The sequence below is a fragment of the Panthera uncia genome, chromosome E1 (assembly GCF_023721935.1).
Source record: "Panthera uncia isolate 11264 chromosome E1, Puncia_PCG_1.0, whole genome shotgun sequence".
Classification (NCBI taxonomy): domain Eukaryota; kingdom Metazoa; phylum Chordata; class Mammalia; order Carnivora; family Felidae; genus Panthera; species Panthera uncia.
This window is the reverse complement of record NC_064814.1, coordinates 43,035,320-43,062,237: the sequence shown is the minus strand read 5'-3', so window position 1 is coordinate 43,062,237 and position 26,918 is coordinate 43,035,320. Positions and strand designations below refer to the sequence as shown.

The window sequence follows — 26,918 nt, the reverse complement described above, 5'->3', positions numbered from 1 at the left end:
CATCTGACTTCTGCCTTCCGCTCAGGTCATGATCTCACAGCTTGTGGGTTCGAGCTGTGCTGACAGCTCAGAGCCTGGAGCCTGCTTCGGATTCTGTGTCTCCCTCTCTCTCTGCCCCTCCCCTGCTCATGCTCTGCCTCTCTCTCTCCCTCAAAAATAAATAAAGATTAAAAAAATTTTTTTAATTAAATTTTTTTTTATGTTCCTCAGTAAAGTTTTATACATGCAAGTCTTAGTCATTCTTATTAAATTTTTACACAAGGATTGTATAGTTTCTTCTATTACATTTTCTAACAGGTTATTGTTTATATGTAGGAAAACTACTTGCTTTGATATGTTAATTTGTAATCCACCATCCTACTTAATTTGTTTCTAATTTTCTCACTGCTACATAATGCAAATTTTGCCTCTTCCTTTCCATTATTTAGATCTTGTTTATTTATATCTCTAATTGTACCACCAAGAACTTCCAAAACAATATTCAACATCTGTGGTGACTGTGGATATCTTTATCTTGCTTCTTTCTTCAAAGGGAATGCTTTCAGTACTTTATCATTAAATGTGATGCTAGCTTTTAATATGACATGCACATTTTTGCATTAGGTAAATAAAGTGTCCTATTCCTATATTTTAAAATTAGAAAATGTTGCTGAATTTTTTCAACATTAAAAACATTTGCCTTCCTATTTTTACTCTATGTTTTTAACATCTCTGAATGTAAATATTTAAGAATTTATTTCATTTTATTGGTACACTTCTAATATTTTCTCAAACAATACACTAAACATAGTGTATTACCTCCCTTCCACATTATCTTCAAGGCCTGATGAAAGTATACTCCAAACCACCATATTAGGGCCTCTGCATGACAGCTGGCTATTTCACTATTATTGCTAGTGAAATTGCAAGGTCTTCCACAATAGAAGTTTATTTACCTAGTGATGAATATTACTCATTTTTACCAGGCAAAAGCAAGAGCTATCATTTTCAGAATTTTATTCTACCGAGGGAAAAAAGGTAAAACAAGACAAATTTCTGCAGCATAATATTTATCATTTCAGAAGATTCTTCCCTTTAATCTCTTAAATACATGTGTATACATTCTATTCAGGGATTAAAAAAAAACCTACTACAATCACTTAAAAATCTCCAGTGCAATATACTACCTGCAATATATCTCTATGTCGCTGTAATGTATGCATCAGTGCTGCATTCAAAGACGGGACACCTGCACTGTTGGTATATTCTGCCATTTTATCGTTGACTCCTGTAAGCTAAAAAGAAGAGGAAGGAAGTAAGGAGGGAGAAGAAAACCAATAAAATATTTTAAAAAGCAATATAAAGAGATACAAGTCAAATATTTGCCTGTATGCGCTTCTGGCTAACAGCAAGCAAATAAAAAACCACCCCCAAACCAAAAACAAAACGACAGGCAAGGATTCAGTATTTCCCCTCAATAATCTATAAAGCTAAAAATAACACCCAAAAGACTTGAGAATGGCTGTAATGAAAATTCAAGTGTCCTGGGGAGGCACATATCTTGGATGAAAAGGTGATTTCAATAAATATGTCTGCATTAATATAATCTAGTACCATAGCTAACAAGTGACTAACATAGTAACTAGCAAAACAGTCATTTCACAGAAAGTACTTACCCTTGCCAAAAGCTGTTCAATCTCAATGGCCATTGTTTCAAACATTCTGTCTTGGCTTGATCCATTTAAAAGGGGTGTTGTGTCAGAGCTAAAGAGAGGAACCAGTAAAGAGAATCCATTACTTAAACCGAATCCTTTAAAACATACTTAAAATAATAAGATGATTCTTAAAGAGGTCAAGTGGAATCCCAGAGACTTATTTTTTAAGAAGCTACAATTTTCATAGAAGTTTTCCTATAAAGATCACACATGTCCCAAATATTAAATTCAGTATAAAATATAATTATATATATGATTTTTCTGAGCTTTAATACATCTACTCTTAATAATGTAAAGAAGTTCCAAATGCTTATTTATAATTTCCCAAATGAAAGTAACTTAAGCTATGGCAGTGCCCACTGAATGCTGAATCTAAAAGAACAAATTGTGTGAAACAGAACTGTAGAACTAAGTAGTACTACATATAAAAGGAGGTGTAAGAGGTATTATGGATTATTTTATGGGATCTTTGGGAATAGTTTTTTAAATTTTTACCCCTAAGCAATTATGGCTCCTCAAATTAAGTTCTCTCTTCTTGGCTGGACTCTTACCGAAAAGAAATACAATTAAGATTTACATGATCCGTGGAAAACTAGTTATTAAGTAATCAGTACTGGCTTTAAGTCTAATATAGATAGCCATGTCCAGCAAGGAAGTTTCAGTACCAACTCTCTACATTTCTACTTATATTACAAAACTGTTTCAGTTTTGTTTTACAAAAAATGCGAGCTCTTCTAAAATCTGAATAACCAGTCAAAAAAACTAACTTTTTATAAGTGAAACTTATGTTTGACAGATTCAAATTCTAAAACCAGATGTCTAGAAAATTTGTTTTGCCTCTTCAGAAAAACCACTAGCCTTCATTAGATCCGCAAACGGTATGCATTATCCTATGAGCATCTCAAAAGAGATCTCAGTTATACTGAAAACAGATAAGTACTCAGGCAATGACTATGCTCTTTAATCTTACTGAAGACTTTGGCTTGTCCTGTGACAGTGCTTGGGTGTGGTGAATGAAAACAGATTAAGTCATCAGTTTAACATCAAAAAAGTACCTTAGCTATTTCCCTTTTCTACATACAATTTCACAGCAAAAGTAATAAGCAATCAAATAACCAAAAAGTAGCTAATAAAAAGGACTTCTACTTTAAGATGTTTAACTAGGTCCAAATTTTTATTTCTTAAAACATTTCAATTTGTGGGGCACCTGGGTGGCTCAGTCAGTTCAGTGTCTGACTACAGCTCAGGTCATGATCTCGTGGTTCGTGGGTTTGAGCCCTGTATGGGCCTCTGCACTGTCAACAGGGAGCCTGCTTTGGATCCTCTCCTTCCCTCCCTCCCTCCCTCCTTTCCTCCCTCTCTCTCCCTCTGTCTCTGTCTCTCTCTCTCTCTCTCTCTCTCAAAATAAATAAACTTAAAAAAAATCTCTATTTGCTACTTGCCTTAAAATATATCAAAATATCTAGTTCTTTATTATACGTTAGGGCCAACCCAAAGTTCTGTGGTTATCTCTCAGAATGTGCTCAGGCAAAAATGCTGAACCTCCTCTACCAGATATATGAAAAAAAACAATGGATCAAAGAAGGTAAGCTTCATGAAGAGGGAAACTGCTTGTCTTATTCACAGATATATGCCAAGCACCCAGAATAGTGCCTGGCACATGGTAGATAACTCATTAAATACTTGAATGAATGAGAAGACAATCTCTATATTCACCATTCAGTTAAATTTAATTCAGGTTCAGTTAAATTTAATTCATTTTATAGATGTGTGATGATTCACTGACCATAAAGTTCTCAAAATAGAGAAAGTAAAAAAAAAAAAAATTACTCCTAGACGAAGAATTCTGATCATCACTGAGTTTATGCATTATGACATGCTTTCAATCTGGGCAATAATAATACACTTTAGAATGTATATCGCATCTTGATCCTCCCTGGCCTTACGTTTCTTATTGAAAGGAGAGTTAGGCTATAAGAACCTACAAAGTCAGTCCCAATTTGTTGTAGAATTTCTGAGGAAATGTTTTCAAGATAGTTTTCCCTTTAAAGGAGTTGTAAAAGTATTAAGTTCACGAAGCACAGAAAATATAGAAAAATCATTATGTAACTGTATCTCTTAACAATTCATAGTTTTAAAACTGTATACTCACTGGCATAGTATATATGGGAGACTTAAATTCAGGAAAAATGCTGTGGTAAAATAAGTTTAAGTTTACTCATACAAAAGAACATCACTCGTTTTCTTTACTTGCTAAGTCAAGTCCAAAGCAATGGAATGCAATCAAAGCTATGTGATATACCAACAGCTTACTTTTAGGTCCCAGAATCAATATGTTGGCCTTGCTATCTTTAATTCTTTAATAATGTGCCCTTATTAAAAAGAAGCAATACTTTGGCTGTAGTGTTGAAATGAGTCTTTGTTGGAATGTGCACAGAAAGGTTTAGGGCATAGGCTCTGAAGATACAAAGATCTGGGCTCAAATCCAGATACTTTTTGTTTTTGTTTTTGTTTTATTTATTTATTTATTGTTTTATTGTTTTATTTATTGTTTTATTCTTAGTAGCTGAGGATAATCCCACCCCACTGCCAATCCTCAGAAAAGTATGGGAAATAAAGAGCGGATAACAACTAACAGCTCTACTACTAGCAATTCCACTGCTAGATATACAGAAACATTTTTATAGGTAAAGATGTTCTACCAGCCTTCATATAAAGCTCTTAAAACAGTACCTGATACATGATGAACACTGTGTCAGCCCTTAAAATTATTAATTAGCAAAAATTAGAAACAATGTCCATCTACAGATTATAATACACAATTACACTATCACAATATGATACTACATGTAGCAAATAAATATACCACAGTTAAATGCATCCATAGCTTAAACACAAAGATAATGTTAAACAAAAACACGAGCTGCAAAATAACTAGTAAGATACTATAAATTTTTTAGGAACACAAACATAATGAGTAGATTACAGAGAAGTAGAAAATGGGATGATAACAGGGACTTCAACTGAATTGGTAATGATTATTTCTTCAAGTGGGAAACAGGCACATGAGGATCCATTATTCTTCATACCTTCCTAAGTGTTGTGAATATTTCCTAACAGTTTTTTAAACAAGGGGATGGCCTAAGTGAGCATAAGATTCAAAGATAAAAATACATCTTCCATATGTTCAATACAGTAGTATGCAAGCTTCTCAAAAAAAAAAACCCCAAATTTAAAATAGCTTGGATGATTAACAGTGAGGATACACAATGCATTAGATTCATTCTAAAACACCAGAATAGCAGTATGTACACTTTACATTTGGGTAGTTTCTCAGATCCATTTAGCAATCAAAAGATATAAGAAACACAACGTGGGCAGAGGCGTCTGGGTGGCTCAGTTGGTTAAGCATCCAACTCTTGATTTTGGCACAGCTGAAACCATGATCTCATGGTTTCATGAGTTAAAGCCCTGCGTCGGGCCCTGTGCTGACCACGCAGAGCCTGCTTGAGATTCTCTCTCACTCCCTGTCTCTCTGCACCTCCCCCACTTGTGCTGTCTCTCTCTCAAAATAAATAAGTAAGCTTAAAAAAAAAAGGGGGGGGGGGACCTGGGTGGCTCAGTTGTTTGAGCATCCAACTTTGGCTCAGGTCATGATCTCACAGCTCCTGAGTTCAAGCCCCGCATCGGGCTCTGTGCTGATAGCCCGGAGCCTGCTTCAGATTCTGTGTCTCCCTCTCTTTCTGCCCCTCCCCTGCTCATGCTCTGTCTCTCTCTCAAAAATAAATGAAAGAAAGACAGATAGACAGATAGACAGACAGACAACATGGGAAAATCAACCACATTTCCTTACACTGGCTGAACTAGAAACTTATCTCTGATGCAAACTCATTCTTAAGCCTTAGCATTTTCCTCCTGACATCCTTATGACCTTTACTTAAGGATCCCAAATGAATGCTAGTCTCAAGGGTTAAGAATTTTTATAAACCACTAAAATATAAACAATAACAAAAAAATATCAAAAACTCACCAATAGACCAAGTTACAGAATTACATATTTTAGTTTATTTTTTAATGCTTTTAAGAAATTATATGGTTTAAGGCATAAGAGACAGAATCTGGTAGTACCTATACCTGTCGCGTCTTCCATCTCGAGTACTGCTGTGACTGTAACTTGTACATAGTTTACTGAAGGAAACTAGCTTCAGGTCAAGTTCATTTTCCAGCTGTCGAGCCTGTTTCCTGAGATCTTTAACAAAATCATGAAAGCAAATAATTAAACACAGAGTCCATCAGCAGACATAAAAATCACACAGCTATTCTGAAGAAACAAACTATGAAAATAATGATAAATTGAGGTAGTTTCTCCCATAAAGAATGTTAAAAAAGAAAACCAAAGATTTACCCAGAAAAGCAAATCGTCTCTCATTTAAACTTCAGATGGGTCAAGAAGGGGAGAAACAGGGAGAGGTGAAAAATTTCACCGGTATTCCAAAGACAGCTAGACAACAAATGTTCTAACATCCCTGGATTATTTCTGTAACAATGACTAAAATTTTGTAATTTGGCGGGAAACAGAAGAGAACACAAATCATAAAGAAACCGAGTATGGTTTATGACCAACATTACACCAACTTACCAACTAACTTTATAAAAGAGAAAAACCATCACTGTTTTTGACAGAGATTTTCCTATATCTTTATATTCCAAAGCTTATGAAATTCTTAGAATGACTTAGTAACTGAGGCTTAAGAAAAAATAATCATTAACAAAGGATTAAAAAAATGGTCTTTCAATAAGTTTACTGAAAGAAACTTAGAGGGGCTTAAATTAACAACAAACAATATGCGATCGACAAGGTCAAATATAAGGATGACAAAATAAGAGCCTAAGTTTTAAAAGAACAGAAGCAAACAGAAACACTGGTATAGTAGTTTGGCCTAGTGGTTGAGGGAGAGAAGCCACAGTCTGGAAAGCTACTTCTAGATGTGAGTACTCTCATTCATCGTAAAGTGGAGGTCAAAATAAAAGGGCTGAAATGTATAGAAAGGAACATCGTAAGGATTCATCTTTCATGAATAAGGAATACAAAATATTATTTCAATATGTTTATCAGCAACCAGAAGTAGGAAGCAGTATAATACAGTCTTAGAATCTTAGCTAAGCCTAATGTTCTGAGATTCTGAGAACTGGCTCTGAGATTCAGTGAAAATCTGCTTAACCTATGAACCTCAGCTTTTTGTTTTTTAAACTCCTTACCTTCAGGGTTTTTCTATGCATTAGTAATCATGTGCTTAAAGTACCGGGCACAGAGTAGGTTGTCAATAATAAGCTGCTATAATTATTATAGAATGGAGCTTCAAAAAACTATAGCCTGGGGCGCCTGGGTGGCTCAGTCGGTAAGCGTCTGACTTGGTTCAAGTTATGATCTCGTAGTTCGTGGGTTCGAGCCCTGCGTTGGGCTCTGTGCTAATAGTTCAGAGCCTGGAGCCTGCTTGGGATTCTGTGTCTCCCTCTCCCTCTGCCCCTCCCCCACTCATGCTCTGTCTCTCTGTCTCTCAAAAATAAATAAAAATGTTTTAAAAAAACCCACTATAGCCTAATGACTAGTATTAAAGATAACAATAGCCACTTGTACATAATTTAAAAATATTTTCTACCTAGTACACACATTGCAAATAGGCATTTAAATACACGTTTTAAACCACGCTTCTCTGTAACTAGTAACTGTCTTCCCTAGTAGAAAACATCAAATAAAAGTATTTTGAAAATATAACAGGCAAGGGGTGCCTGGGTGGCTCAGCTGGTTAAGCCTCTGACTTTGGCTCAGGTCATGATCTTGCGGTTCATGAGTTCCAGCCCCGCATCAGGCTCTGTGCTGACAGTTGAGAGCCTGGAGCCTGCTTGGGATTCTGTGTCTCCCTCTCCCTCTGCCCCTCCCCTGCTCGTGCTCTGTCTCTCTCTTTCTCTCTAAAACAAATAAACATTAACAAAATTAAAAAGAAAGAAAAGAAAATATGACAGGCAAGTATGGATGAACTTAGAATTAAGCTCTTAGACCGAGTGGCTGATAGTGACAATACTGTTACTTGTAGTTTCCAAGAGACTTCAGAGGGTAGCAACAGGAAATAGGTTAAAAGAGAAAAAGGATTCAGTGAGTAGTTTCTGTTGTAATAAAGCAAAGAGGCAACTGAAAGAAAAAGATGAGCCTTCACTCATCCTTGGTTGCCGTGGTCCGGGAGTGAATTTTACATGAGCCCGCTTTATCAGAACATATTTTCAGTAAATAAAGGTACTTGTCAAATCTCAAGACGGTTTTTTGGCAGAAATATAGCAAATGCAATCTTTGCAATTCACAGGGGTTCTCTCAACTTTCTCTTTATAACAAACTCATCTCTACAGCAGAGGGTAAAGTTATTTCCTCTGCCTTCAAACGCGACTCGACACCCAATCCTCGAAGTCGCAGCCTGAAGCTGCCAAGGGGACCCAGTAGGAGACACTTCGTTCATACAACTTCCCCCGATGGACCGGACTGACAAGTTCCTTCTTTCCCTTATCCTACTCAATTGTCCAACAGTGACCTCAACTCTTAAAACGCTGACTCTTCCTGCCTCCTGGGCTTGGGATATTCTCGCTCAAAACTCGTCTCCTCTCAGAGTTCGTGCCCCAAGCCCCTTCGCCCAAGTTCGCTTAGCCTCTCAACCCAGTTCTCCTCCAGCGGCTCAGGACCCTCTGCTTCTGAATCCGCGCTCAGCTCTCTCCGCCCAGCCCCTGCTCCAGGTCCCGAAGCCTCTCAGGTAACCCCTTGCCCCAGACCGTTCGGTCTCTTCAGCCCCCAGGCCCGGGGCTCCCACTAGACAAGCCTCACCCGTTGGCTCGGCCACTCCGGAGGTCAGGCTCTTTTCTCTGCCACCTCCCCCAAGACCCGTCCTCACCCAGCCCTTCTGCCTCTCGGCGAGACCCACACAGTAACGCTCGCCCTTACCTTCCCAATAATTGCTGGTTCCTGCAGCCATCTTTGTTATCCAACGTCAGTCGGGATAGGAGAGTAGAGGCGATGCGAATCAGAGAATTAGCTCCACACCTTCTTCCGCCCCGGCGCCAGGGCCGATGGGATACGTGAGCTTCCACAGACACCGCCACCTGGCGGTCAATTATCATTTCACAGCTTTTGAGCAGTGGGACTGAAAACGAGTTTTACTCCCTGAATGTCTGTCCTGGAGCTCATACCCTCGGGCGGAACACCTAACCTGTATCATCGCCTTCGATTCGGCTTATCCTCTCTCTCAGCAGGGGCCTGCTTGACTGAGAAGAAAGTCATCATTAGACATAATTCCCTGTTTTCCTCACCTTTTCTCAATAGGTGTCTTCGGCCAACCTCTTCCCTTCTCAGAGCCAGAGGCTCTTTTCTTCCCAAGGCCAACCCTTCCATCCTCTCTCTGCCTAGTTATTCCACTCTGACATAAGTGCTCTTCTCCACTGGCCGCCTGTTCTCCTGTCTACAGCAGTTCGAGTCCCAGCCTTCTTCTTTTTCAGCTGCCAAATCTAGAAAGTGTATGCTGCTTTTATGTACCTTATCCTTCACCCTCAACCTGTCAAAATCAGCCTTCCAAAGCCACCCTTTCTAGATACGTAAATTATCACAGTCGACCTGTGTCCACATTTTACCAGTTCTAGTGAAATGTACAAGTTACCTCCAGTAAAGGTGTTTAAATGATACCTGTCTGTTTACCCATTCCCAGTTATGACTGTTTTTAAGACTTCCTCTACATTCATCGAGAACCACACCAGATGTTATCATTTTTGCTTTGACTGTCAAACATAATTTATAGAATACAAAAGGAGAAGGAAAGATGACTGTACTTACACTTACTTTACTCTTTCCATTTTTCTTTCTTCATTCCTGACGTTCCAAGTTTCCTTCTTTTATCATTTTTATCATTTCATTTCTGTTTCAAGAATTTCATTTAGTCGTTTTTTTGAGTAAGTGTGCTGTATGTATGTATGTATGTATTTTCTCAAGTTAGTTAACATACAGTGTAATCTTGGCTTCAGGAGTAGATTCCTGTGATTCATCACTTACATACAACACCCAGTGCTCATCCCAACAAGTGCCCTCCTCAAAGCCCATCACCCATTTCCCTCCACTCCCACCCCATCAACCCTCAGTTTGTTCTCTGTATTTAAGAGTCTCTTATGGTTTGCCTCCCTCTCTGTTTTTATCTTATTTTTCATTCCCTTCCCCTATGGTCATCTGTTAAGTTTCTCAAATTCCACATATGATTGAAATCATGTATCTTTCTCTGACTGACTTATTTTGTTTAGCATAATGCCCTCTAGTTCCATCCACGTTGTTGCAAATGGCAAGATTTCATTCTTTTTCATTGCCGAGTAGTATTCCATTGTGTATATATATACCACATCTTCTTTATCCACTCATCAGTTAATAGACATTTAGGCTCTTTCCATAATTTGGCTATTGTTGATAGCACTGCTATAAACATCGGGGTGCCTGTGCCCCTTCTAATCAGCATTCCTGTATCCTTTGGATAAATTCCTAGTAGTGCAATTGCTAGGTTGTAGGGTAATTCCATTTTTAATTGTTTGAGGAACCTCCACACTGTTTTCCAGAGTGGCAGCATAAGTTTGCATTTCCACCAACAGTGCAGGAGGGTTCACCTTTCTCCACATCCTCACCAACATCTGTTGTTTCCTGAGTTGTTCATTTTAGCCACTCTGACTAGTGTGAGGTAGTATCTCAATGTGTTTTTGATTTGCATTTATTTCCCTGATGATGAGTGATGTTGAGCATCTTTTCATGTGTTGGTTGGCCATCTGGATGTCCTATTTGAAAAAGTGTCTATTCATGTCTTTTGCCCATTTCTTCATTGGATTATTTGTTTTTCAGGTGTTGAGTTTGGTAAGTTCTTTATAGATTTTGGATTAACCCTTTATCCAATATGTTATTTGCAAATATCTTCTCCCATTCTGTCAGTTGCCTTTTTTTTATTAAATTTTTTAAAATTTATTTTAAAAATAAAATTTATTGTCAAATTGGCTAACATAACAGTGTGTAAAGTGTGTTCTTGGTTTTTGGGGTAGATCCCCATGGTTCATCGCTTACGTGTAACACCCAATGCTCATCCCAACAAGTGCCCTTCTCAATGACCAGCACCCATTTTCCCTCTCCCCCACCTCCCCATCTACCCTCAGTTTGTTCTCTGTATTTAAGAGTCTCTTATGGTTTGCCCTCCTCCCTTTCTGTTTGTAACTATTTTTTCCCTTCCATTCCCCCATGGTCTGCTGTTGAGTTTCTCAAGATCCACATAAAAATATGGAAGCTTCACGAATTTGTGTGTCATCCTTGCACAGGGGCTGTGCTAATCTTCTCTGTATCCTTCCAATTTTAGTATATGTGCTGCCGGAGCAAGCCCTGTCAGTTGCCTTTTAGTTTTGTTGATTGTTTCCTTTGCAGTGCAGAAACTTTTATCTTGATGAGGTCCCAATAGCTCATTTTTGCTTTTATTTCCCTTGCCTTTGGAGACATGTCAAGTAAGAAGTTGCTGTGGCTGAGATAAAAGAGGTTGCTGCCTGTTTCTCCTGTAGGATTTTGATGGTTTCCTGTCTCACATTTAGGTCTTTCAGCCATTTTGAATTTATTTTTGTGTATGGTGTAAGAAAGGGGTCCAGTTTCATTCTTCTGCGTGTTGCTGTTCAGTCTTCCCAGCACCATTTGCTAAAGAGACTGTCTTTTTTTCCAGTGGATATTCTTTCCTGCTTTGTCAAAGATTAGTTGGCCATATATTTGTGGGTCCATTTCTGGGTTCTCTATTGTATTCCATTGGTGTATGGTCTGTTTTTGTGTCAATATCATACTGTCTTGATGATTATGGCTTTGTAAAATGGCATTTAGCCATTTTTTTAAAGAGTAGGTCAGCTGGAGACAAATTCTACTTGTTTTTCTTCATCTGATAACATCTTGATTTCCCCTTCATTCCTGAAAGATATTGTTTCCAGATATAGAAGCTAAGGTTCATATTTTTTTTTTCCTTTGGCACTTGAAAAATGTACCAATTTCTTCTGGCTTCCACGTTTCTGATGAGAAACTGGCTGTTCTTTGAATGGTTTTTCCTCTATAGCTAAGGTGTCTTTTCTCTATCACTGCTTTCAAAATTTTTCTTTTGTTTTCAGAAAGGTAATTACAATGCATCTTAAGGTGGTTTTCTTTGGTTTTATCCTCTTTAGCTTCTTGAATCCTAGGTTCATGCCAGTTGGCAAAGTTGGGAAATTTTCAGCCATTGTTTCTTCTACTACTTTTTCTTCCCCATACTGTTTCTCCTCTTCCTCTGGGACTCTGATGAGATGAATGCTAGATCTTTTGTTAGTGTCCTACATATACCTGAGGCTCTACTAATTTCTTTCTGTTTTCTGTTTTTTATATTGGGTAATTTCCATGTTCTATCTTCAAGTTCACTGACAAGCATATCTTTCCTCTCTTCCCTCCATTCTGATAGCGAGCCCATTCACTGAGTTTTTCATTTCATTTTTTGTATTTTTCAGAACTAAAATTTCCATTTGGTTCCTCATATATTCTATTTCCTTTTTTTCTTAAAAAAAAAAAACTTTAGAGAGAACATGCAAGTTAGTTAGAGGAGCAGAAAGAGAGGGAGAGAGATAGAAGCTTAAGCAGGCTCCACGCTCAGCATGGAGCTTGACGTATGGGTCAATTTCATGACCCTGGGATCATGACCTGGGCTGAAATCAAGAGTCAGATGCTTAACCAACTGAGGCACCTAGACAAACCTTCTATTTCTTTGCTGAGACTCTTTTTATCATTTGTTCTAAGTTTATTTATAATTGCTCATTACAATATATTTATTATGTCCTTATCAGATAATTCCAACATCTGTGTCATCTTGATATTCACATCTGTTGATTATCTTTTTTTTCATTCAAGTTGAAATTCTTTGGGTTCTGGGTATAATTAATGATTTTTAAGTTGTAATCCTTGATATTTTAAGACCCTGAATCTTATTTAAAGCTTCTGTTTAAGCAGAACTCCTCTGACATTGTGCTGGTGGGGGTGGTGGGGAACTGCCTTGTTACTACCAGGTTGAAGTAAAGAAATTCAGACTCTCCCCTGGCCTCTGTTGATAGCCCAGGTGGTGGGTGGGGGTGCCTTGTTACTCTTCCACAGATGGCCCTCAGTGACACCATGACGGGGGCCTCATTACCACTGTGCTGTGTGGAGGTCCTGCCTCTCCACCTGGGCCTTCTTTGACACTACCCACCCATCCTGGCTTTATTACAGCCAGGTGAGGGTGGAGTCTAGGCTTCCTGCTCAGCCATTGCTGTAAGGGGTAGAAATGGGCCTTGTTTTTTGTTTGTTTGTTTGTTTGTTTGTTTTTGGTAGCATTTGGCTGGAGCGGTGCAATTATTGTCTAAAATTATTGCACCTTCGTAGGCTGCCCCTTCCGGTGTCCTTTGGCTACAGAAGCATTTTCTTTTGGGGTTTTTCTGTCTGCACCCTTTGGCATCTCTGGATTGCCAGCTTCTCCATTATGGGATATATAATGCAACACCCACTATGGGATATATGAGGCAGAAAGAAAACCCAAGGAATTCACCACATGTCGTTTCTTGGGTACAGAGGTCCCTAACTGGTTTGCCTCCGTCTCTCCACCCTTTCTGTGCTTAGTGGGAGGAATTGAAGAGAAATACATCTACTCCATTTTGTCCAGAATCGAAAAACTTCCATTTAATTTTTAATACATTTTAATTGTTTGCTAAAATTCATCTTTTCTTTCTGCATTTATTCATTACCATTATTTTTAAGTTTCTGATAAATGAAAAATCTGTAACTCCTATGGAACTGTTTCTATTTTTTTCTCTTCATCTTTCATCTTTTGATAGTGTCTTTTGACAATAAAAATAACTTTCAATTGGATGCTATATATTCTAAATTAAAATTTGTAGTAATCATTTGAGGCCCCAGATGATATCTTCTTCCAGAGACAGTTTACTGCACTTCACACAAGCAGTTCAGGTAGTGGCACACCAGTTTACTCAAGTATGGGCTGGGACTTTTACCAAGTAGGATTCTGGGTTTGTAAAAATTGGTCCGTTTCTAATTTGCCCTTACTTCTAATGTGCCACCCAAGTGTCCTAACTGAAAGCCTGTTGACCAGTGCCCCTTCCTTGACAAGTGCTGAATTCATATTTTCCCCCGACCCAGTGATACTGGCTACAGCTTCTGTTTGGGTTCTCTGCCTCTTGCCTGCCCTCTCTGCTACTACATACCTGTAACTCTCAGTTAGTTATGACTCTCAGATTCAGTTATGAATCAACAAATCCCTCAAGGTGAAACTTGACTGTCATGTTCACCTCTAAATTCCCTTTGCTCTAGGATCTTGACCCCATAAGTCCTTGTTACCTTAGTAGTTCTTCACTCTTTCAAACAAGTGTTTTGTTTTGTTTTTAAATCCAGATTTTCTAATTGTTCCTGAAGGGAAGCTCTTTTTGTTTCAAGCCAATTCATCTATAGCTGGAAGTAGAACTAAATTATCTTATTATTTCTAATTTACTTGTAGATTATTTTGTATTTTTCACATGCATAATCAAATCTGCGAGTGGTGACAAGTTTGTTTTTTCTTTGTCAATATCCATATCTGTCATTTGTACTTTCATGCTTCATGGCTGAGGTCTCTTCCATCAATCTAGCAAAATCCAGGTACTTTAGATTTTTTTATGGATTTATTTTGGTGATAGGGAGAGGTTGTAAGTTGCAGGACTCTTAAACATTCCTCTTTGCTTCTTTTCTTTCTCATCACTTGTTAAATTTTCCTTCACCAGAAGCTCTGTGTTTCAAAGCTGTCCCTTTAAATCATGCCTGCCCCCTTTGAATTGTGCTCACTTTGAAGCCTCTTCTCTATAGTTTGTACTCTGATCTACTTGGACATGTTTTTAGACCATTCAGACTGAAGGTGGACTTGGTCCTTCTGGCAGTAGTTTGAGACTAACATTAGGCCCTTCTTTTCTTTCTTGCTGTTCATCTCCATCTGCCTTCTCTCCACAAAGCCTCGCACAGGTGTGGTGTTGGGGCAGGCATATGGAAGTACGTGCCGAGATCTGATGATTTTTCTCATTTTATTCAGGTAGTTTGGCATTTCGAAATTCTCTGACTTCAGGTTATGCTGAGAGTGTGACTCTTGTGTAGGTTTAATTTTTCCTTCCTGTTTTTTGCATTACTTTGCAATGAAATATTGGAAGACAGGTAGCTTGGGCTTCACCAATGTCTTCAGCTACCTGGTCGTTCACCTTTATTCTTGAATGACTTGCTCAATATAGAATTCTATGTTGGAAGCTATTTAGTGTTTTACCCAGCACCTTCAAAGTATAATTTTACTGTACTCTGGTTTCCACTGTTGGGAGTGAGTCTCTAATCTTTTAGTCTAACTGCTTATTTTTTGAAGTTAACTTTTCTCTCTGACCACTTCTCTTTGTCTTTGGTGCTTAGCGGCTTCACTGAGGTGCCTAGTTGTTGGCGCTTACCTTTTTTGCTTAGATTGAGTGCCTTAAATCTACAGATGTCATTTATCAATTTTGGAAAATTCTGCATCATTGTACCAAAATAGTTTATGTTCTATTCTTTCTCCCCTTTTCTTCTAGAACACTGATGATCAAACATGTATTAGTCTTATGTTCAGTCCACACTTTGACCCTGTCTTTCATATTTTCTACCTTTTTGTCTCTGTGCTGCATAAGAGAGAGTTTCTATGGATCTATTTTCAAGTTCATTGCTTCTCTGTGTCCAATCTGCCATTATAACTGTGCATTTTAACTTCTGTACTTTCACTTCTGGAAGTTTTATTATTTTATAGTTTCCTGTTATAGTCTCAGGCTTATCTTTTATTCTTTGAAAATAGTAAGTATATTTGTTTTACAGTGTTTTCAGATGTCAGCATCTGAAACCAGCATAGAACTTTTTCTGCTTTCTTACTGGAGGTGTCTTATTTCCCTACGTGCTTGGTTATCTTTGCCCATGTTTGGTCATTGCCCTTGAAAAATCAAGAGGTCTCCTCCAAATCTAGGATGGAAATGCCTTCCTCTAGAGAAGAACTGAGTTTAACTCAGTTACCTAGAGGTAGTACCACATGGCGTGACGCCAGGACCACACAGGCTGTGCCTGCCTGGCTAGATTCTAGACACCTTATTTGCTGTGATCAGTCCCTTTGTTCCATTCAAGTTCTGCTGAATACAAGACTATATATACAACCCTTCCCCTGTTGCCCTCTGGACATCCACATCTTCCAAGTAAAAACCCAGTAGTCAATTCTACATTATCTTTGCAACTCTTCTGTAAACCTAAAACTATTCTAAAATTATTTTCTAAAAAATCCACGACTTGTCCAATTCACCCATTACCATAATCAGCCCACTCTCCACCTATCCCATTCTCTATCTTTAGGATCAATTATTATGGGCACCTCACATCTTTCAAACTCTTGGAAAAAAAAAGCCTGTTTGATCTTAAACAACCCTACTGGAATAATACCTAATAGACAATAATAATTATATACATTGGAATAACTTCAAAAACTCAAAAATAGTAGTGGTTCAGATCTAGCAATCTAGATCTTTCCCCATGACCCCTTTGCTTTTGGTCAATCTCGATGACAGTCACAGAATATAACCCATGTTATAACAATTTCTACTTCAGCTGCAATCTCTTTCTACATATTCCATCTTAAATTTCTCCATCGGCTACTATTTTCCACCTACATTTTGATTGCAACACAACCTTTTCCTATTGCTTCTAACTGAATCCATAAATTGTCTTTGCTGACATGGAGGTAATCATCTCGATATACTCCCACTTCCAATTACCACACTTTCAATCTTCTCACCCTTCTGTATTCAGTCTTGTCCAGCCTGGCCTCTAAACTTGAACAACTTTCTGCTCCTTGCTTGCCTTGTGTACATTTGTCTATGCAGTTAATAGGGAATAGGATTCCATCTGACTCCAGACAAAGTGCAAAAGAAATAACATGCTTGTTTTTAACATTCTACTGATGAATGTAGGTGGAAACTGTAATATTGAAGTTAAAATTGGGCTTTGTATGCTGATTTCATTGCTTTTAAGTGTGGGTAATAATTAATGATGCATGTATCTGAGGCTTGCAATAAACAGCATACAATCAGTTGGTGTTCTAGCTTCAAGTGAGAATTAGAGGTGAAGGCCTAACACAATGGCATTTATTCATAACTGAGTGCTCATTTAGCACTGAGCATCATGCTTAATTGCTGAGGACAATTAGCTTCTAGAAACCTGAAAAATGAAACATCACTGATAGATTACCATTTATGGTAGAAACCAAAAGGTTCTTGATCAGTTATGAGAAAACTCCTGACAAAAAATTCAGGAAAACATTTCAAACACTGAGGGGAAAAGAACCATTATCACTATTCGGATTTCCTGTAGCAGATTAAGTAAGGCTCTTTTCACTGAATAGGCATAAATACAATCTAATTTCATTTAAAAACAAATCTGAAGCATTTGGCATAATTTTCAAAACTTTACTGCCATGCTATAGACAATCTATGGAACTACATAATGGAAAATTTCATAGCTCTTTTTTTTGTTTTGTTTTTTTAGTATTCATGTGTAGGGATTTCTTCTAAGTTAAAATGACCACCTGTAAACAGATCTCTGTTCATATATTTGATAAAACACCTTTCTTTCAAAAGATCAGACAAATGAAGAAAAATGATGCTGGTTACCATGGGCATTCAATTCTGAGTTAAATACTACGTCAATACAATCCTATCAGGTATTACTCCTTAACAGGCAGAGATATTAAGACTTAGAGAATGTGGAGAAACTTGTACAATGCAAGGTCACGTAGGGAGCAAGTGGTAGAGCAAAGAATCAATCACAGATCGGTCCGGCTCCAAAGTCCACGTTCGAATCTCCATGTTATACTTCCCCTGCCACACAGATTTTCTTTTTTAGAGGAACCAATCACTGTGGAAGTAAAGCATATTTTCATTTCTATTTCTCTGGTCTGGACTAGGAGTTCCTTGTCAGTAGAACCCATATTTTTATATAACTTTGCTTTCCCTATTCCTATTAGACCAGCAGTATCAACGAATCATTGCTAAATTTAAAGGGGACAGTGAATTCATCACCACTGTGCCTAAGGTGGCAGGACACATTATAGAATGTGGCTTATTTGGAAAAAGGATAAACTTTTTAACAAACAAGTTTGAAATGCATACATAAACTTTTCAGTGGCCAGCTTTGTGGTGTTTGTTGTGAAATGATTGGACATATAGCAATCTAGCTGAGCCACAAACAGAAAGGAGAACTGTGGCTACTACTGTAAGATGGGATTATTTCGGAAACAGCTTTCTTTCAAGTCAATTTGTGAAGACAAAAACATTCTACAGGTAACACTCTGTATTCCTAGCCTGGTACTATTTTTTCCCCTTAGCACAGGTAGAAAAACTAAATACGTAGCTTTCAAATTGGGACAATAATTTTTTTTGGTCTGTTGTCTTTGAAAAAAGATTATGAGACAAAACGCAAAGAAAGACAAACATCATAAAATAACCTTTATACAGGATTAGTAGATCTGTTTACATATAAAAAACAGAAAGGACCTCATTACAATTAGATTTCACATAAATTACACAGATTGACTTTTTTAAAACTACTATTCAACTTCATTTAAAGTCCCTTTTAAAAATTTCATTTTGAAGGCACAGTGCATGAGATAAACCAAGACTGAAGCACTTGAGATGAATGAGTGTTGGGCACCTCACATGAATAGCTATAGAATTGTTCTGGAGCCTGGGAATGTCACTCTGGAAAAACAAAGAGGCGAAAAGTTGATTTTTACTCTGAGCATAAAAAAAATACCATTATGTCCTACCTCCGGAAAATCTGCAGCATGGCCAGCATAGAGCATAGCCAGTACACTCATGTTACGCCATTTATAAAAGTCATAATCATACATATTTGCATAATTTATATCCAATTGCCTTAAGATGGTAGCCTAGTTTCAATTTCATAATATGTTCTGTCTAATCAAAATCAACTAGGACAATATTCTGAAAATCAAATGGAATATTAATTAATCAGTGCTAAAAATTGGAGAAATGGGTGTTGGGAGATATTTCTTCATGAACGGTAAATCCAAGTTTAGTTGACATTAATCAAGGGCCCTAACCACCCCCAAAGAATCTGCTTTAGTTAAAACAAATCAGAAACTCAAAGAGCTACCAAAAAGTTTCTAGATAGAAAATCACTGAACATCAACCACGGTCGAATTTTTTGTAGTAACAATAAAGTTGCTATTGTTGAAAACAATTCTATCAGAGAACCATAAGGCAGGGCACCATTACAGCATTCATAGCCAAGAAGCTTTTAATACAGCAGGGACAAAACCTAGCACAAGTGCATTTCTGGCAACAAGACGAGAAAACTATTTACTATTGAGAATAAATGGATATAGGGGAGCAAGTCATGGTTACTGAGTAACCTGGTATTAGCTCAGAAACACAATAAGCTGAGGCATACGACTACCTTTTATTTATTTGTCAACTCATAATTAGTTTTAAGTTCAATATTCATTAATTCAGCAAATGCCGTCCAGGTGAAAGTTACCAAAGATTAACCAATCAATCATACTGGGCCGAATATACATTATGTTTGCTTTCTGGAGGATGACAAAGTCCCAAAGCAAATTCCCTCCAATGAAAATTGCAAGCATTCCTCAACTGGATGGAATCCCAAACACTATGCAAGTGTTCAGTGAAATACAGCAAAACCAAAAGGTCTCTCCTTCTGGAATTAACTTGAGTTCATCTTATGGAACTGCATTAACCGTACATTAACAAGTACATTTACACAGGCAGACACTTTGAACATTACCTACTCAATCACTTTGCCTTTATTAAGGAGCTGGGAGGGAAGAAGGCTTACAAACTGATCACCAGGACAAAAAACATGCCTTGTGAGGAAAGAAAGGCACAACTCAGATTTGGGCAAATTCCTTAATACTGTGATACTTACTTGCCTCCATGACTCCAGGGAAATGGAAAGTCTCTAGGAGAAACACTGAAGAAATGCATTCCCTATCCCCTATGGCTTCAATGCCTTAAGCAGTTAATGTGGTCTAAGATTAGATCCACAAATAAAAAACAAAGCAGGGCCGAGAACACAATCTTAGTAGTCATGATCCTATACATTCATGTTCATAGGTAACACAGGCTGAGAAGGGCTTATTTTCCAGAGCAATGCATTATTTAGAAATTCATTAAAGATTCAAGATTTATAGCAGAATTTGGTTTTACTTTCAGGAAAAATTACTAAAAGAACTATTTGTATGTTCATTTCTAAAAAAATTTTTATACATGCTTAAAAGGCATGGACTCCAGCCACTGTGATGTACAGTTAAAGATATGTTTAACTCAAAAGAGAAATGAATTTAAAAGGCACCCTCTACTGAAGACCAATGCTAAAAAAGTAAAGGCTGTCATATCAACTTCGTTTCATTTCCACCTGCAATGTCCCAACCAGGGCCAGCCACTCTGGCCTTGTTGTTTTTCTGACTTTGCGCTCTTAAAAGTAAAGCTCAAAAGAGCAATGCCACCACATCATCCCCTTAAAGAAAATGTAAAGTATTATTAGAAGAAGTTAAACCACATATATTTCATGAAGCATTAGCTGTTCTGTGTATGTGGTCAGGTGAGAATGGGGTGGCAAGGGCTCAAAATTTAGAGTTGTTAATGATAGGATTAATACCAGAATGGCTTAACCTTGAACCACCCAAATTTATCGCAGATACTAACAAATATCGTGACCTCATTATTCCTGCTTAGCCAAATCTCTTTTTATAAAGCCACTTCGGGTGCATTCCTCACAAAACGTGGAATGACCTACATGGGTGGTAAACCACTCCAGAGGAAGGCTTTGGGATGACTGATACATTAATGGATATAGAATACAATTTGAAAAGATGAGAGCAAGTTTTTTGATCCCCTGATTTAGTACAAACTCAGCAGCAAGTTGGCCACTAAAAACATTCAAAGGTATTAAACCATTAGATCATTGGTAAGACTCATACTTAAAAAAAGCATCAATTCCATTGAATAGCATGATATGACAGACACAATAAAATGCAAATCTTTCAGGTCTTTGCAATAACCTGACTGGCAGTGAAGATGATACTTTCTCACCACAGTGTTAGAGCACACGGCAATCCACAGTTTACATTTTCTTTTAATGGAGGGAGCCATATTTAAATGCTTTCAATTGAACTTTTAACAAAATTGGTTGATCAAAAAGAGACTGCCAAATGAAACATTAGGACAAAGAACCCAATCACTTGCAGAGACCTATATGAATAAGACTGGCCAAGCTATTTCAGTAACAGTAGGATATCCATAGGCTTGAACTGGAGCATGAACTGTAGTTATTTTGTGTTCAAATGTAGGTTAAGGACGTGCAAGTAGGTCTCTTCCACACTTCCAGATATTTTCAGTAGAATTCAGATCTTGTACATTGCCGGGTCATCTGAAAGCCATAAGTGTACAACACAGAAAAAGTTTCAAATTTAGGAAATATTAAAGAATTAGGCATTCCTAGAATAAACTAGTGCTTCACAGATAAAAAGCAGCAGCACCTGTGGGATTTTACCAAGTTAAAAGATATGCCGCGCGAGTTTTAGCTTTTGGTAGATCTCCCTCTCAGTTCTATTCAAATGGACATTTAGATCTTTTACAACAAAGTCAACAAGTTCTCCCGTAAAATGGGGGTATTAGAACTTTGCCAAACCTTATAAGAGAGGTAGTGAAGTCCCGCTTAGAGCACTGCCCACCAGTTCTGATCTAACCTTGGAACAAGTAGAAAGCCAAATGAGGAAGCCCATGTATTCATTTCCTAATGTTATATATTTAAAAATCAATTCAGCCTCCATTAAACCTGAATAATAAGAGAAACTCCAGCTGCTTAATAATGAGAGAAAAGTACTTCTCAGTAGGTTGAGAAACCTTGAGTTTTTAAAGCTTTATGTCAGATTCTGACTGCTGTCCCTGCCTAAATGTTTCTGGATTCTTTTGGCCATTTAAAATAAAAAAGCTAAAGCCACTAGTAAACACCTGATGTGCAAAATATAAGATCCAAGTGGCTTTATGCAGTTATAACGTAAGCTCCAAACAGCTCATCTTAAATTAAAAAGAAAAACAAAGTGGCTGTCCAATCTCTGCTGCATAAATAGAAAGCAGATTTTTTTTTTTTTTTAAGGTAACAGTACTTAAAGGAGGGGAAGTTCAAAACCGCCAGCCAAATTCACAGAGAATACAAATTTAGCAAGTTAACTTCCCAAAGCTCTTTGAAGAAGCAAGAGAGTCTTTCTTCTGAATGCAGTGTCTCCCAAAAGGAACTGTAATTTTGCTGGGTACTTATGCTGGGAGATGTGCGAGGTCTGTTTCAATGTTTGCTAGAATATAAGGTTTCCTCTTCAGTGTCTGTTTCATCCTGGAACTCGTGGCTTAAGAGGGACTTCTTGGAGCCTGTTGACATCATGCGAATTTCATCTTCATACTCATCATGATGCTGCCTGAGCCGATGAAAGCCATCCTTATGTCTGTTAGACTTGATTGAGCAGATGCACCAAATAATGCAAGCTGTTAGGATCAACGCTGACATGGTGGCACCTATCAAACAAAATTGCCACTTGAGTGGTGTTCCACTTTAAGGATATGAATAAGCTGCTTACAGTGATGCTTTTCATAATATGCCCTTTACTTCTTTTATTTTTATTTCACGCACTCAAAAACAACCGTTTATTATTACACAGACAGTACGTGTAGAAAAATACAGATAAACGGGGCGCCTGGGTGGCTCAGTCAGTTAAGCGTCCGACTTCGGCTCAGGTCATGATCTCACAGTTTGTGGGTTTGAGCCCTGCATCGGGCTCTGAGCTGTCAGCACAGAGCCCGGAGTCTCCTTTGGATTCTGTGACTCCCTCTCTCTCTCTGCCCCTCCCCCACTCACGCTCTGTCTCTCTCTGTCTCTCGAAAAGCAAAAACATTACAAAAATTTTTAAAAAAAGAAAAAAGAGAAAAAATACAGGTAAGGAAAAATACCAAAACCCCAAGCCAAAACTCCACATCACATCTCCATTAACCAGAGATGATTTTTAATAACGCTCATGAATATTTTTCCACAGCTTTCCATGTGCATGTGTGTGTAGGTATGTGTGTGTGTGTGTGTATGTATGTATGTGTGTGTGTATATATATATATATATATATATATATACATAACATATACATAACATATATATATATATATATATTAACCACAATGAAGCCAAACTATTGCTCTACAACTGGCTCTATATCAATCAGTGACTTCTGCTCCTTTCCAACAAATTTTATCTCATCCCAAACCCCCATTTATTTAAAATATTTGTACATAAGTTATCAAAATAAGAGTCTTAGTAACAGAAATAATAACAAAATCATAAAAAAAAATTAAGTTCATGACAGTAAATGGGTGGCAAAGCCAGATTTAAACCATTGCTGACTCAGAGCTCCCATGTCCGTCTAACCACTAAGTTATTCACACTTTATCTGGTTCAAGCTAATAGCTGTTTACTTTAAATATTCCACACTAGTATCTATGATTTGACCATATTTCCAATATACCATTCTCTATTAACTAAGACTCTTTCTGCCACACACCCTGTAATAAAACTTGGTTATTTTGTGTCAAGTCCAAATTGCACTTAGAAATGAGCCAAGGTTCTCTGTATCAAAAGGATACAATACAGAGTATTTATTATTGTACTATACTTTTTTTTTTTTTTAACTTTTTAACCTTTCAGTAATTCAAGCTATGGCACATATTAATCCTGGAGAAAACAGGATCCACAATGTACTGTATTGTATTTTAGAGAGAGAGCACGAGTTGGGGAGAGGGGCAAAGGGAGAGACGGAGAGAATTTTAAGCAGGCTCCATACTCAGCACAGACCCTGATGCAGGGCTCGATCCCATGACCCCGGGATCATGATCTGAGCTGAAATCAAGAGTCGGATGCTCAACCAACTGAGCCACTCAGGTGCTCCTCTTCCTTCTATGATCTTGAAAAAATAGAATACAAGTCAAAGTCCAAGGGACTTATGATCTTAATATAAAGCAAATCATTCATTCAGTCAATAACTCTTCATTAAGACCCACTATGTGCCAGCCATGGTTCTAGGAGCAGGAGATGTAGATAAACTCCCTCTTCTCTCTGAGGCTTTTATGTTTTAGTGGGAAAGATCGAATATAGACAAGTAAATGACTAAATATATAATATAATGTCAAATGGTGATAAGTCCTATAATAAAAAAAGTGGGGTAGAGAGAGTGACAGGGGTGCTGTCTTAGCTAGGGTGATCAGGGAAGGTGTCTCTCTGGAGGTGACATTTGCGTATAGACCTGAACACGTGAAAGAGCAAGCCATAAGAACATATGGGAGAACAGTGTTCCAGAAAAATCCAAAAAAATGTTTAGATAAGGAGGTATTAGAAGAAAAGTGATTAGCTTCAGGTGATTGGGAGGCAATCCACTCTCAAGTTGAAATGTCAGAACCGGTTTTAACTTCAACTACTAAAAATTTAAATTTCTTTACCTGATACAGTTACCACAAGCTCCCTTGGCAAACCAAATATCCGGTTATCTGTGTCAAAGACTATTACCACAGAGCTAGCTGCATCATGATGTACAAAGACCTAGAGGGACAAAGTGCAAGAATTACAAAAAAAGTTCCCTTAAGGTATACTGTATCCTGGGAATATTCCTAAGGCCTTTATACCAAACCAAGGAGATGAGTCATTGTCATCACAAGTATACAAAATGCTATAAAAATTTCCCTTGTGTTGCCAAAGCCTAGAAAGATAACAAGATATCATAAGCAAGCGTTGGTTATACGTTGTGTTTCTTTATTCCTCACAAGAGTTGCAAAGAAAAATAGAAGTACTATTAAGAATAAGAATTTACATCATACTACTTAGTTTGAGTTTCTCACCTGTGAATGTTGTTGCTGATACCCATCAGCGATGGCGTTGATATTATGGACGCCTGGGGCTAACAGTACATGGAAATAGCCCCCTTCTTTTGTGTGTACCTTTATTCCTTCATTGAGTACAATGACTGCTTTAGAAATTGGTTTTCCAGTCTTATCTTTAACAAAACCATGAACTCCCTTGTGGACCTGAAAAAATATTCAACATAGAAATTTGTGTTTCCAGATATTTCCAGAGGCAACAGCCTGAGGCATGATAAAAAACAATAAACAAATGAACAAAGCAACAGCAAAAAACCCCCATAAACCTGGCTTGTTGGTCCTTCCCCAACTGCTTCTGACCTCATTTGCTACTCATAAACTGCTTCAGAACATAAAGATGAAATATGTGAAAAAAGAACTCTGATAACAGTCAAAGCTTAAAGTGTCGGAACACAAATCTTCTGATATCTTGAATGATTTACTTTCCAGCACAGTATACTTGCTCAAAGTAACTAATGCATGAGATTCAAATGAAAAAAATGTGCAACATCACACAGGGTTAAATTATCTAAATTACAGCAGATTCCAGATATGTGAAGTCACGGCACTGACCTAGGTGATATAAATTCAACAACACTCTTTCCATACATATTTTTAAAATAAATAATAAAATTTTTAGTAAAAAATTAAGAACATGTTTTGATGAAGATTTTCATTGAACATATTCCTGGGAGCTTGCTTCTAGTTAAAAAGGGAAAGGCTCACCTCCACCAACATGCTAAGAAGAGATTTTTTATTTTCTGCCCACAAGGAAGGGAGTTGTGCTGCACTGGGAAAGTAGCAGCAGCTCGTGTACACTGTGATTTCCGGACAGTGGCCATAGGTGACACTATAATCCTGGAATATAAAATTCAAAAACGAATGTAGACAAATGAACACATGAAAGTAGGAGTGAGGCTTTGTAATGCAACAATGAATAGAAAGAAAACCTGGGTGATGTAAGCAAAGAATCTGTAAAGCATTTTCTAGCAAATAAACTGCTCGGTATTATAATCAGTCACAAACATGGCTGTTGCTAAGAGAGTCCTTGAGACTAGGGACTAGGTCTAATTCACTTTTGTATCTCCAGTGCTTGCCATGGTGCCTGGCAGGTAGAGGAGGTTGACTAGGGTTTGCTGAATACAACCCTATAAATAAGTGCATGCAGACGGCCAGCTTTCCTCTCAACTCTGGAACGTCAGCCGTTCTCAGAGCTCTGGAGGTAGAAGCACAAGCACTCACCCTCTGGTACCTTCCACTGCTGGTGACGGCAGCCACTGTTTACAGAATAGCAATTATCCAGGCACAGGAACTGCTGCTGTGGACAGGTTCTCAAACCTAACTTACCACCTTTCCCCCCAAACCTGTTTTTTTTTTCCTTATTCAGTTAATGGTATGAACTCATGTCCTCACGCAGACATGAAATCTCTTGTCTTTGACTTTGGTTTCTTGCCATCATCCATAATTTGCCAAATCCTGTCAATTCCACCTCTGCAATATCTCTGAGACTTCATCCTGTGGCTCCATTCCCATCGTCACCACCCTAACCCAGAGCCTCATTTTTGTTTGTCTAGGAAATTCTACACTAGTCTCCCCATGCCATTCTCTCCTTCCTCCAAACTATCTCAACCCACTACAGAGAGATTAATTGTTCCATAGCACAGTTCCAATCATGTTACTATATACCTGCTCAAAACCTTCAGTGGCTTCCCATTCCTTACTAAAACAAAGTGTTCAAAGCCCCAAACTCTCTTTCCATTCTTGTCTTCTGCTGCTCTCTGTTACGGCTCTTGTTCTAACTAAACTAGACTGCTTATTGACCTCTGCCCATATTGCTTTCTCTTTCTAGAATGTTCTGCTGCACCATCTCTGCATCCCAAATGCCATTTTCTCTAAGAGAAGACTACATCTCTGATTAGGTGTAATCTTTTCTGTCTTTAATTTCTTATGGCACATTGAGAGTTGCTCTCTTCTAGATCAAATCAATTAATTATGTAAAATAGTTATTTGTACAATGGGACAGGAAATATATTTCATTTATCACTAGTATAGCAAAGTACCTCATACATAGCAAGTTCTTAGTAAATAAAGGAGGGAAGGCAGGCAGAGATGAGAATGAAGTCAAAT

At 37.8% G+C, this 26,918-nt stretch overlaps 2 protein-coding genes and 1 non-coding gene across 4 annotated transcripts in view; all 3 read right to left on the bottom strand.

The window, feature by feature from the left end:
• GOSR1 (golgi SNAP receptor complex member 1) overlaps positions 1–8,787 on the bottom strand; it is a 48,482-nt gene extending 39,695 nt beyond the window's left edge. Inside the window, exons 1-4 of one of the 2 annotated variants that reach the window (XM_049637977.1) lie at positions 8,680–8,787; positions 5,823–5,943; positions 1,656–1,743; positions 1,167–1,274 (exon numbers count right to left, since the gene is read on the bottom strand). In XM_049637977.1, coding sequence (XP_049493934.1) covers positions 1,167–1,274; positions 1,656–1,743; positions 5,823–5,943; positions 8,680–8,710 — 348 coding nt within the window. In that variant the 5' untranslated portion in view covers positions 8,711–8,787. The remainder of the gene's footprint in view (positions 1–1,166; positions 1,275–1,655; positions 1,744–5,822; positions 5,944–8,679) is intronic. The other variant, XM_049637978.1, reaches the window with a different exon arrangement.
• Positions 8,788–11,021: 2,234 nt separating this feature from the next.
• On the bottom strand, positions 11,022–11,128 carry LOC125927778 (U6 spliceosomal RNA). Its single transcript, XR_007459454.1, has one exon. It is a non-coding gene; the product is annotated as a U6 spliceosomal RNA (small nuclear RNA).
• Positions 11,129–18,295: 7,167 nt separating this feature from the next.
• CPD (carboxypeptidase D) overlaps positions 18,296–26,918 on the bottom strand; it is an 82,180-nt gene continuing 73,557 nt past the window's right edge. Inside the window, exons 18-21 of the mRNA XM_049637949.1 lie at positions 25,518–25,649; positions 24,774–24,959; positions 24,378–24,477; positions 18,296–22,415 (exon numbers count right to left, since the gene is read on the bottom strand). Coding sequence (XP_049493906.1) covers positions 22,189–22,415; positions 24,378–24,477; positions 24,774–24,959; positions 25,518–25,649 — 645 coding nt within the window. The 3' untranslated portion in view covers positions 18,296–22,188. The remainder of the gene's footprint in view (positions 22,416–24,377; positions 24,478–24,773; positions 24,960–25,517; positions 25,650–26,918) is intronic.